Source organism: Scleropages formosus, chromosome 3 (genome assembly GCF_900964775.1).
Source record: "Scleropages formosus chromosome 3, fSclFor1.1, whole genome shotgun sequence".
Taxonomy (NCBI): Eukaryota; Metazoa; Chordata; class Actinopteri; order Osteoglossiformes; family Osteoglossidae; genus Scleropages; species Scleropages formosus.
This window is the reverse complement of record NC_041808.1, coordinates 15,005,174-15,018,048: the sequence shown is the minus strand read 5'-3', so window position 1 is coordinate 15,018,048 and position 12,875 is coordinate 15,005,174. Positions and strand designations below refer to the sequence as shown.

The 12,875-nt window shown below is 39.1% G+C and overlaps 1 protein-coding gene across 3 annotated transcripts; it reads left to right on the top strand.

Annotated features, from left to right (window-relative positions):
- Window positions 1-1,914: 1,914 nt before the first annotated feature.
- ssx2ipa (synovial sarcoma, X breakpoint 2 interacting protein a) lies at window positions 1,915-12,068 on the top strand. Of its 3 annotated transcripts, none has more exons than XM_018753152.2 (14): window positions 1,915-2,141; window positions 4,647-4,778; window positions 5,509-5,678; window positions 5,935-6,138; window positions 6,679-6,789; window positions 7,140-7,275; window positions 7,414-7,489; window positions 8,607-8,787; window positions 9,386-9,533; window positions 10,418-10,554; window positions 10,702-10,872; window positions 11,021-11,138; window positions 11,420-11,570; window positions 11,746-12,068. In XM_018753152.2, exons 2-14 carry the CDS (start codon window positions 4,736-4,738, stop codon window positions 11,882-11,884), a joined length of 1,785 nt encoding a protein of 594 aa, XP_018608668.1. In that variant the 5' UTR covers window positions 1,915-2,141; window positions 4,647-4,735; the 3' UTR covers window positions 11,885-12,068. The 3 variants fall into 3 exon arrangements, with proteins under 3 accessions (XP_018608668.1, XP_018608669.1, XP_018608666.1); XM_018753153.2 differs by having other exon boundaries at window positions 10,699-10,872; window positions 11,021-11,093; XM_018753150.2 differs by having other exon boundaries at window positions 10,699-10,872.
- The last annotated feature ends 807 nt before the right edge of the window (window positions 12,069-12,875 follow it).

The following is a 12,875-nucleotide window of genomic DNA, read 5'->3' as shown; positions in this document are numbered from 1 at the left end:
ACTTTTTTGTCATATCGCCTGATGCACACAAAGAAAAGCAAATGTAAATACAAAAACCGAATTCAGTGCTGTGTACAATATTCAATAATTTCATTAAAGCTTTTTTTTTTTTTTTTTTACAATCACAACTGGATGCATGTTTCACTAGAAACAAAACCAAGAAGCAACTTTCAAGAATTGAGTTTGACTGCATTAACATGAAATTAACAGTCTAGGACAAACGCTTCATTTATGAGCAAAAGAGTATTTACTTTCCTCCTAGTATATCCTTCATCTTATCGATGATTGTACCTTCGACAGATTGTGTTACACTTTGTTTTACTGGCAGCTTTCGCCAAGCGGACATGCAGAAAGAATAAGGTCCCAAAGGGGCCGGCGGGGCCACAGCGTGTCTCCTCCCAGATGGACTGCAGTCAGAAAGGAGGTGGGGGGAGGAGGGGGCTCATCTGCTTTCTGCTGGGGTGTTTCTGTCAGCTAATTGCTCCCGTTTACCTTACCCTGGGCAGCACATGGTACCAGGCCTGCTCTGCTCTTTCACTGCTTCTCCGACTTGTTCACCAGCCAAGGACCTATAGCCCACAAACCTGGTCAGAAATCTTCTCTTTCCTTAAATAAGTGGCCAAAAGCATGCTGATCTTTTATAAATATCATTTCAAAGGGAATATTAAGATTGCTTTGGACGAAAGCATCTGCTAAATGAATAAATGTAAATATAAGATTGTAAGAGTGTAAGATTGCCTGATTAAAACAAGGTGTGAGTGTGGATGTAAGCAATTTCTGTACTTGTTCTGGTAATTCCACCAGCTGAGCTGTGCATTTGAATTTACAGTATTATATTATAAATATGCATTATTTATGAGAAATATTAATAATATTTGTTTTGAATTTATGCAAATCTAATGTCCACCAAAATATTCTGGAATGTAAGATGTTTAAGAGGTACGATAGAGCCTGGAGGGTGCGGTGGCGCAGTGGGTTTGACCAGTTCCTGCTCTCTGGTGGGTCTGGGGCCTGAGTCCTGCTTGGGGTGCCTTGCTATGGACTGGCATCCCATCCTGGGTGTGTCCCCTCCCCCTCCAGCCCTTCGCCCTGTGTTGCTGGGTTAGGCTCCAGCTCCCCGCGACCCCGCATGAGACAAGGCAGTGGTTTCAGACGGTGTGTGTGTGTGTGAGATATCCCCTGCCATGGACTAGTAGTGTCCCATCCAGGGGATATCTTACACACACACACACACACACACACACACACACAGACAGAGAGCGTCGCAGGTCCTTGCATTGTGCGTGAAAACTCAAGCAAATAAGAAGGGAACCTGCAAAGTTCTCGGAAACCAAACCCTGAACCGGACTCGATTCGAGTAGGAAAGCGTTGTGTAACCCAGATATTGATCTGCATCGCTCAGCGTGATGAGTCGTGCATACAATGTATCTTTTTTTCCGACCAATGCATTTACAAATATTACATCATCACGATTTATGGAAAAAGTTGTATGACTATGAACAGGTTGTTACGCATGAATTATATTACTGGTGAGTTGGCTAGTATGTTATGCGTGAAGAAAGTAAATATAAGTTCTGTGCGTGTAATGTTAATTTTTCCTCAAAAGATGAAAGTTATACATAACGCGGATTTCACCTTCCTGTGTTTAAAACCTGGTCTTTTTTTTTTTTTTTTTTAAAAAAAAAACCCTATTCGCTGCGAGCACTGCCAGTATGCAATATGAAATGAATCGGTTGTACGCATCTTTGACCAAATGCAATAAAACTGCTCGACACTAGGTATCGTAATCCACTGTTACACCCGTTTATCCAATGCCGCACTGAAGTGATGAGTAAAATCCAATAGAATGAGCAGATATTGATTGCTTGACAACGCACCAGCCAATGACGGCGAGGCTTGTTGATGTGCCCGGCAATTCAAGGCTTCACGCACGCAAAACAACCTGTTCCGCTGATAGGATAACTCGCCATCAGCTGATCATGGGTGAAGATTAGCGAAATAACAGCTTTGGTTCGTAGAATCTAATTAACGTCAGGAGAGCTTGGGTTTGGTGTCCTGCTCGACGTTTACGAATTACATACGTTCACTCTGGACGCGTACACTGCCGCCCGAACCCGAATTCTTCACCTGGCGACGTCATAGTAAGTAGAACGCGTGAGTTAATAATAATAGTGAGTCACCTGTCGCGGCTCGCGCGAAGAAGCGGGGTCGCGTGCAGCGCGTTGAAAAAAGTGGAGTCACTGCCTTCCTCAGATTCCTTAGAAAACCTCGCATTTCAAGTACTAGTTTAAACTCTAGTCCTTCGTCAAATTGCGTCTTTTTGGTAATTGACGTTCAGCAAAGTTTGACGCACACTTTACAAGTTTCAGTTGGGAGTAGCGTTTGAAATCCCGTCCCTTCCCGTGAGTAATCCTGACGTAACAGCTAACCACGTTAAGACACGGGCAGGTTTGCGTAAAACTAACAATAACTCTGTAGAGGTGTTGTTAGTTAATAGGTTCTATAAACACTTTAATGCTCTTCCACACTCTTGTGGTCCAATCGTCGTGATGCCACAATACGTGACATGATGTAAAACTACTGTTTTCTGCACTTATTCCTCCGTGTTCAGAGAGGTCAACGTCATAATGGCTCATCATTATCTGAACAACTTTGAAACTTTGCTGTAATTGGAACACGTTCATGGGGAAAAAAAAAAAACTTGGTTTTAGCTAATAAACAAATGTATTAAACCTAATGAAATATTTAAGTATTGTGTAAATGTACAGGAGAGTAAATGCTGTAGAAATGGATGATGGGTCAGGTAAACAGGGTGCCCACCCTCTTGCAGCAGTGAATTAGCTACAGGATCTGAGATGAATTCTCTTAAGTCTCTTCAGACAGGCTCACATGACATCTTTAGAAGGTAATCTTGTTTAACTATGAAATGCTATTTTCTATGTGACAAAATGCTGGATGTTAGATATCTGATTAAACACATTTTGGTTGTACACCATATTTAGCTTTCCGTGCAACAAATTCATTCATTGTTATAGAGTTTCTCGCAAAGTGACAGCAACATTTACCTTTTCCATAGTACGATATTTCACGATTGTGTTGAATTGTAAAGTTTTTTTGAATACATAGTACAGTAAGCTTTGGACTATCAAGGGTGATGCATACATTTTGTGTGGCTACAGAAGTACTGTAACAGTTTACTGATGATACAGTAATGCCTATGGGGCTGAAATGGCAGACAGGATGGGTAAAACTGATCTTGCTCTCGAAATGAACTGGATGTATGTAAGGGTGCCTGACACTCAGTGTGTGTGCAGTATGACTGCACATGTCTTCATATCGAAATCAGTGTCCAAACAGCTTAGTGTTGAAATGGTGCAGCTGCAATGTAGGCTTTTATTCTATGTATCCCACTTCTTGTTGAAACTGAAGAACTTTAGTTTAGCTTGTTTGGGTTTGGTGATTAAAAGTCTATTTTCAAGCAGCTCAGGGTGCCAGATTGTGGGGAATCGAGTCCCCGGTGGAAGACGGCTAATCTTGAGATCTTGTCTGAACTGGAGGTAACCTGTCCATATTGGATCACCCTGAGTCTAAGAAGTAATGAAATCCACTCTATTCTTCAGACTCATCTTTGTCAGTGAACTATTACAGTAGGATGCTGTAAACCATATTAAATTACTGTGACTCTGTTGGGGAGTCGGATATAAAGTGGAACTTTAGTGTATCAGTAGTTTTGAAGACTTGGTCCACTTATTAAATGTTTTCAGTTGACGTACACGTACAAACATTGTTGTCGTTCTGCTTTTAGATCCTGGCTTGGTAAAGTAAACTACTGCTAATTTGTAGTGCAGAAATAAATGAGCTTTTGCTGCATTTAAGAGCCATCTGTGTGCTGGATTAGTGGGTAATAACTTAAGTACTAAGGTGCTTTGCACTTGACATCCTGAATCCTTGGTATATGATGGTTTTTAACTGTACAAGGTCAAATTTGGAAAGTAGGGTAAAATTCTGTTTGCTTTTCAAAATAAGCCAGTTATGTAAGAACCATAAAAATGTAAGGGAACCTGTTTTACAGGTTCATTAATCGTGTTTGAAAAATTGTACATAGTGCTCTTTCAAACCACAAAAATAAACATTTTCTTTAGCATCTTTTCTAACTACTTGTCTTGACCAATTTCACTAGCAAGGGACATGGACTTGTAACATGAAGATTTCCATTTATAATGCCCCTCCCTGCTATATCCATATACTTGAACAAAATCTTTAACCAGAATTGTTCCAGTAAAATGTCCTACTATGTTAAATGGGTTTTTTTTTTTTTTTTTTTTTAGAAAAAAAGACTAGATAAGTGTCAACAAAGCAATGAAATAATACATCAGTTGGTTTATTTCAACTTTGTTTGAATGTGTAGTATATGTACATGATGGCCCTCAGGGCCTGTTTGTCGTCATGACTGTGATTATTCACCCCCCCCACTTCACTTACCTGAGGCAGCGGAGGCAGTGAGCAAAGTGTTCAAACAGGCTGAAGTGGCTTTCTTATTAGTCTGTTTCCATGTCCCCTTTACCTCTGATACTTGGTGCTGTTAAATGTCGTGTTTGTGTCAACTGCCTGCTGGTAATCTGCTCTGCTGCGGTTGTCTATTTCAGGTGCTGTCTATGTAGGATCACACGCTGCTTCATGTATTACACACCTTGTGGAAGGTTCACTCCCTCAGGTGTCCTTGTGCTTATTGGATATGGGAGATAGGTGGATGACAGCAATGCCGGAGTCTTCACTGGGTGCGTTGCTTTGTTTACGCTCTGTGAATTCTTCTGTAGGATATTTTGTGTCCAGCCTTAAATTTCATTTTGAGGAAGAATGATGGTCATGAACTTGTTTACTGTATTATATGTATATAGATGTATATATGTATGTATATACTGTGTATTTTTATATGTACTGTTTTTTTTTTTTTTTTTTTTTTTTGGGTTGGAGTTCTTACGTCTCTTGGTTATGCTCTACATAACTAACCTCCTTTTCTGAAAAATGAGAGCAAATGAGGCTATTTAAAGTTTTCTTTTTTAACCTCTGGTGTGGTTTCAAGGGCAGAACTCGTTATTGTGCTTTCTTTACCCTAGATTTTAGTTGTATTGCATTTACATTCAGTTTCTGTTGATTTACGAGTCTCCTTGTTTTCAAGGAAGGCTCCTAGCTTTGCCCGAGGTTAACGACTTCACGTTATCAACTTTTGCATTTTGCCCCACTAAATGTATGATTTAAAACAAGCTTCCCCCCCCCTCTCCTCCCTTGCCAGTATTGAATTCTCACATAGTCCTGGTAAATTCATAAAACAGCTGATGGCTTAAAACTTGTTGGTGTACTGCATATGTTTGCAGTTAGATGACTGGAATGCTCCTGTACTGTAGTGTTTATTTTGAAACTCGAATATTAATTTCATTCCTGCATTTTACCTCTGAGTATGCATTACTTTAACAAAGCATTTTACCTTTTTTGTTTTTTTTTTAACAGAAAACCAAGATATTTCATGTAACTCCTCCCAGTTCACTATATATCCTTCAATGTATCCTACTCAGTTTGCAGTACACTCCTCTATACCCTTTTCCAAGAACTCCTATAGCATATTAAGTGCCTTTTGCTCAGAGGAGAACATATCACAGTGCATCTCATACATCAATCAGGTAAGATGCAGGGTTAAAATAATACATTTAGAATATAAACATGTTAAATCTGGATGCTCTTTGCCAGCTTTGTTTTCTATAGGGAAATATGAAATTTCCCTAAAAAAGGCATGCTTATGTAACTGGTGGTGAAACACTCATTTTCTGTCGTGATGCATGTGGTAATAATCCTATAGCTCACGGTGCTTCTGCAAGCTGTGTTCTCTAACAGTCTATAGGTGCTCTGACATTCCTTGCACCCTCTGCATCTTCTCAGGAGGTGTCTTCCTTGGGCTTTCCAGCAATATGTACAGAGTGCAGTGGCCAACCAGAACTAAACATGGTCTCAGTGCTCAACACGGTGTATGAACTGCTGCAGCTGCACCGCCGAAGCCAACGCACGCTGGAGAACCTGGAGACAGAGCAATTCAAGTACAGCAGTAACCTTGAGCATCTGCAGCTCAGCAATTCCAAGCTCAAGGTTCATATCTGCATGTGTATATACATTGTGTTCATTCCTTTTGGTGAACAAGGTAGTTTATCCCAAATGTTCCACAGAAATTCAGTACTACTCAAGGTAGCTACAGTTGTATTAATGCTTTTCTCCAAAGCAATGTAGGTTTGTGTTCTAAGATATTCAGTTATTTACCCACTTACAGGTGATATTTACTGGAGCAACTCAGAGTAAGTACCTTGCTCAGCGGTACTATAGTAGGAGGTGGAATTTGGACTTGGGTCTTCAGATTACAAAGCAACGGCTCTAACCGCTACACTATCTGCTGCCTCATTTATGTTTTAAAGTCTGGTAACTAGCTATGTTTATGGTGTAGTAAACAAGGTGGAACTTCTTGCCAGGACACTATGTGTAACCATTCCTTGCCAATTAATGTTTACTAACAGTTATTTATCTGCGTCGTCTGTAAGTTTAGCAAGTAGTTTTAAACCTGCATAACCTATATTACAGGGTAGGTAATATAAAAATTAGTCGAGAGTTAAATTTTGTTTTTGCTGTTGCTTCCAGGATCAACTTGAGCATTCCAAAAGGGAAAACACTGGACTTTTTGAGAGGGAGCGACAACTTCAAATGAAAATTAAGAGCCTACAAAACAGTCTGAAAAATGAGAAGGAGGAGGTAAACTTTTCCTTGAAATGAAGCTCACTTTGTCATGGTAATGATCAAACAACAATTAAATAACCATTTCAGCAGCTATAAACAGCAGTTTGCTGATTTAAAATGCAGTGAAAGGGCTGTTCCACAATATAAAATTTCATTATACATAGGAAACGGTATGCTGTGTAAAACTATAAGAATTGTTCAAATTCGTTTATCGTTTTAAGATAGTCTTAAACTGCATTGTTTATAAATGTAATGGTTTGTGTATTTTGGACAGAATTTCCATAAGTGATTTCACACTAACGACTCCACACAGCCAAAGTAAAACTTGCCTGGTAGGTAAAGTTTGTAAATTCTTATTTCACCAGGTGCAAAAACTTCAGAACATAATATCAAGCCGTGCCACACAGTACAACCATGATATGAAGAGGAAAGAGAGAGAGTACACCAAACTGAAGGAACGTTTGAATCAACTTCTAATAGACAAGAAGGATAAGAAACTTGGTGTGTGTGTGTATAGTATCTTTTTCTTTGGGGGGGGGGGGAGAATGTTTTCAGTGAAGTGATAGGTCAGTTTTTTTGTGGGGGGGATTTAAAGAAAAGTTTTTAGATAATTTTATCTGGTTTTTCTTTTCCTTCCAGCTATTGAAGTATTGAATTATGTGGGAAGATCTGATGGGAAGCGAAGCCTTTGGAAAACTGGCAAGACTGAAGCCAGGTAAAATACCACCTGAGCAGCCTCTTAAAATTTGTTGAATGTTTGCAGGGAAACAAGGATTACATTTGAAGAAGTCTGGGGTGACAGATGAGAAAATGTGTCAGATTTATTCCTTACTCAACAAATGGTCAGGAATGTCTTTTTGGCTTCAGTTAATAAAGATGCAGTTTTTCCTTATTCTTCTCAAAGTGAAATATTAAACACAATTCTATGCCCCATTGACAGCTGAACCTTAGGTCCTCACTGGTCCTGTGAAATTTACATTTATTCATTTAGCTCAGGCTTTCTTCCATAGTGACTTTTAGAGTTAAGCTCTCTGGCAGGTCTGGGGTTCAAGTCCAGCTTGGGGTGCCTTGTGATGGACTGGCATCCTGTGCTGAGTGTGTCCCCTACCCCTCCTGCCCTGCTCCCTGTGTTGCCGGGTTAGGCTCTGGCTTGCTGCGACCCCATGTGTGTGTGTTATGTAGCACTAAGATTCCAAAAAGGTTTTTTTGAACTGTTTGTGGAGACAGCTCCTGGTTTGAACTCCAGTAGTCAACCTGTGTTCCTTATCTTTATCAAAAACAAAATTTGTGTTGTTTAACACGAGCATAACGTGAATGTAGAGTGGAACAAGTCACACTTTTGATAAAGGTCTTTTAAATTGTTAAATGTCACTATTAACGGTATAATATTGGTAAAAACTAAACTGCTAGAATATGATTCATTGGTTAATAGATTAATCACCAAAGAATTTCATTTGTTATATCTGCTTAAAAATGTAATTTGGACAAATGAGCAAATTAATGGGAAATACAAGTATTTTCTCCTCTATGGTTTTCATCCTGACCTCTGCACTACTTCAGGTGAACCGTTCCTGCTACTAGGACAGAATGGCTATCTTAGCTTTATCTCGTTACAGAACAAACTCTCTTCTCACCCCTCTCTTCCCACATGTACAGCATTTAAACTGAATGGTCCTCCTGCCTTCAAGGCCTCACTGTAATCTTTCCTTTTATTGTAATTGTGTCCCACATTCATATGCTAATCTAACTTCAAGTTTCAACCAAACCTTCTGTTCAAAGGCTTAATATCCATGTAAAATATAGGAAATGAGACATTTATGTTTTTCTTTCAGGAATGAGGAGGAAATGTACCAGACCTTGTTGAAAAACTATGAGAGTCGACAGAAGGATTTGATGGTGGAGAATGCAGAGCTGAAGAAGGTGCTTCAGCAGATGAAAAAAGAAATGGTCTCAATTTTGAGTTCACGGAAGCACAGCCTGAAAGGCGAGACAATCGAAGAGAGTCTTGAACAGGTTAGTATCCTTGTCAGTTATCCGGAAGTAAAACAAACTTTTTGGAATTGCTATAATTTTGTTTATTGTTTTGACAATGGGGCAGTTTTTTTAATGGAGTATCTTCTGTTACAACTGATTGTTCATAAAATGAAATTTTATGTTTTGAAGCTTGTTTTTAGGAGGCAAGTGTATACCTTTTTTTCTTTCTTCTTTGGGACAGGAGAACACTGACGAAATATGTAGTTGCTCTGTAGCCAGTCCTGTTCAATGGCATGTTGCACACTAATCTGAAAATATAACTTTTTTTTTTTTTTTTAAATATCTGTAGTCTTTGGAAGTTTTAGTGGTTGAGTCATTAAACTTTAATGATTTAATATCATAAATCAAGTCTCAGAAAAGAACTTGGTTCTCCCTGAGTTGGACTCAAATACAAATGACTTTGAATCTCTATGAGTGGTGGTATACAGATTTTATACAGACTTATTTTGTTCTGTCCAGTTCATTGTGGTTTGCACATGGGATTATGTAGAGGAAACCATATTTTTTGGCCTCCTGTAGTTTTGTATTTTGGTTTATTGCAGTGGCTTTCATGTGACACCTCTGACCTCTGTTGCAGACTGCATCTGACAATGAGGAGGATGTGTGTGACTCCAGTCGCGAGACCCTGGAGCTTTCTTGTGAACATGCTCGAGAGCAGCTCACCAACAGCATCCGGCAGCAGTGGAGACTGCTGAAAGACCACATGGAGAAACTGAATAGCCAAGGTGACACCCTGGCCTGGGTGGCATAAATCCATATGTTAGAATTGTTGCTTTACCTGTAATTTTATTAAAACCTTCCTACAGAATCTGAGTATTTTGTTCCTTATGGTTTAATTGAACCAAGAAGTTAGAACTTACATAGTTATGCTGCAGTATTTAAAATAAGGTTGATATTTTCAAATATTGACAGGAAGCATTGTACTAAAAGAAACTTAAGTACTTATTTCATGTCTTTATATGTGCTGTAATTTTTGTTTTACAGAATTTCTAGGAAGTTTTTTTTTTTTTCTCTCTTCTTATGTGATAAGACACCTGTACCTCTAATGGAAGTAGAAAAGTCCCAGTCATCAGTGTCATTGAAACAGTATGGCTGTCTGCTCCTCCTCCTTACACAAGCAGAAATTTTTTCCCCATTATGGCAAATTACTGTTTTGCCCCTCCAATCCAATGCGACAATGTGCAAACATGTATAGTCAGATTAGCTCTCACATAGTAAATGATCAGTGGACATAAAGTACATTTAGGGTATGTGTGCTTGTTCTCACTGAAATTAATTAGTTGCAAGTTTTTTTTTTTTTTTTTTTTGTCATCCTGCCCCTTCTTAGATGTCACAGGCATTTTCAGCTGAGATCAGCCTTTGCTGAAATCGCAAGGCAAGCTGTTTTCCATATTTGACTGGATGTTACCATTACTCTAACCCTAACTCCTGGGCAATCCGTGTCTTGCATGACATCTGCTGCTGTCTTTGTACTGAACAATGTAATACTTGCGTATGCATGGTTTTGCGTCCAGTGTTCGGGGAAGAATGATCACTGAAGCAAGTTAACACCGGAATTTAGTACTTATTTGTTGGTGTGAATGGGGAATTTGTTTGCTTTTTGTTACAGCTTCCTTGGTGCAAAATGGTAAATGGGTTGATAATGATGTCATCCCAAGGAAGGCCCATGAGGAGGAGATGGACAAGTTGAAGCTGGAAATTCAGCAGTGTAAAGATTTCATTCAAACACAGCAGCAGTTGTGGCAGGTTAGCCGAGGCGCACTCTGCGCTGTAGTTTTATACACTAGAATTTTTTGCCAAAGAGCTTTTCAAGCCCCTTGGTAAATCAGTGACTTCTGAGCCTCAGACAACTGGTGGTTTGTCAATTTTTTACTCTACCTCTGTCAACAGCAGCAGCTTAGCTCCCCATGTGATGATGAGACTGCAGCTCTGTTAAATGACTGCTACATGCTTGAGGAGAAGGAGCGTCTCAAAGAGGAGTGGAGGCTGTTTGATGAGCAGAGGAGGAACTTTGAGAAGGAAAGGAAAAACTTCACAGAGGCTGCAATTAGACTGGGCCGTGAGGTATGGGATTTGTTACCGTTTGTTGTAGCCTGTGTTTTAGTGTACCTCCCCAACTACTCAGACCTTTCTGTTTCAGGTAAAACCAAGTACACATATTTGTACTTGTATACATGTATTTATATGTGTTATCCATCTTTTCATTCATCAGAGGAAAGCATTTGAGGAAGACAGAGCAACTTGGTTGAAGCATCAGTTTTTGAACATGACTCCATTTATAGACCGTAAGAAGCCACAGACTTCATACTCTCACAGTGCCTTATCCAAAAGTGAGCAGTAATACTATTCTTTTCTATGTGGTGCAATCAGTTTATAACCTTGCTGCTGTATGGTACAACTGTGGTTGAAAGCTGTCAGCATGCTAGTTCTGTGTAGGAGCTGCTCATAACGTTTTGACTACACACACTTTGCGTGTAAGTGCGCGCTCATGAGTGTGGGTATACACGCGCATCCCTATGCGCTATAAATATCTTGTGTAACAGTTTATAGTGGATGTCGAAAGTAGCTTAATGATTCTTAGAAAGTAACTGACCCACTGGACTTCCTATAGGCCCAGAGTCTGAGATGAAGATAGTTTCCACACCAGGGCAGCTGAAAAAGTCGCTGTCACACACCAGTTTCAGTACGCCCAAAGCTACCCCAGTAAAGATGCCATCAACTACTGATCTCCATCGCACACTCCGCCTTATCCCGGAGCACAGGTACCATTTCCACTGGAATTCATGCTGTTGTTAAATTTTTATACCCCCCCCCATGGGATCAGGATTTGTACACTTCAGCTCATTATGTGGAGTTTAATGGAGGTATCAACTATACAATGTCACGATTCCCTTGATCACAGTAGCAAAATTCAGTATTGATTGAAGTATGTTACAGGTCATTTAAAACCCAACCAAAGATGGGGAACCTTCAGGACTCCATCCTCAGCAGTGACATTTCAGACAAGACTCGAGTCCTCAAGGCTGGAAACTGCAGTATATATACTCTTTCAGATGCAGAAAACAGCCCAAAATAAATTGCACTTTTCTTGCAACTGGACCTTTTTTTTTTTTTTTGAACAGCTGGCCACAAATGATGTACAATATAGATCACAAAGAGCAAAATAAACACACACTCTTCATATTAATCACTTGAAGAAATATGCCAAAAGATACTTCTCATATGAACAATTTCCAACATTTAAATGTTTAGATTTTCAAGTGAGCCAATTTTAATAGAATTTTTCTGCTGTTATTGTCTAAGCCAGATAAGGTGATTGACAACTGACTGTAGTATTATTTCTAATTCAAAATTTGAAAGGAATGATTTTATACATCTTGTCTGTATATATTTGAAGTCAAGTGGTATAGTTTATTCTAAAGCTTTATTTATTTTTCATATGTGGTATATAGTTCTGTGCTTTATAGAATGTACATAGTTTTTTTTTTTTTTTTGAATGTTGGAAGTTTTCACTTGTGTTCATGTAAATTAATTTTGTACCATTGTCTTAGATGCATCATGTTTTATGGTTTTAAGTTTTTTTTGAAATAGTTCTTTGACAAATCTGACTAATGATATGCTGCTCCTACAATCAATGCAATAATTCTTTGTTGGATGAAACATAATAAAGGAAAATGCACTACAAACTTGAATTCCACATTATAGCAAATTTTATTAAAATGTACCATCATAAGATTTTGTACTGTAGCCTTATACAGAAAGATAAGATTAATGTATAAAAATTGCAAATTTTGATTTAACATGGGTATCAGTGACGGGGCCCCCTTTAACTATAGATGTTTTACAGGGCAGTGTCATTTTATTCTTCTGACCAACTACCGTTATAACTAACGAACTGTAGTGTTATCGGTTGGAAATGCGTGTAACTCCATTTGAAATCTTACATGCTGTACTTACTCTTGCTAACTATCTGTTCGGGTTGCGGTAATATGGATCCATCTCAGAATCACTCGCATAACTTTAGGGGGTCACCCTGGACAGGCTGCCAGTCCATCGCATCGTAGGAA

What these genes read in the sequence shown, in the direction of transcription:
- ssx2ipa (XM_018753150.2), top strand. Translation starts at nt 4,736, where the DNA reads ATGGGAGATAGGTGGATGACAGCAATGCCGGAGTCTTCACTGG. An exon ending in TGAAAAATGAGAAGGAGGAG is followed by an intron (nt 6,790 to 7,139) that starts GTAAACTTTTCC and finishes TTATTTCACCAG; the next exon opens with GTGCAAAAACTTCAGAACAT. An exon ending in GGAGAAACTGAATAGCCAAG is followed by an intron (nt 9,534 to 10,417) that starts GTGACACCCTGG and finishes TTTTTGTTACAG; the next exon opens with CTTCCTTGGTGCAAAATGGT.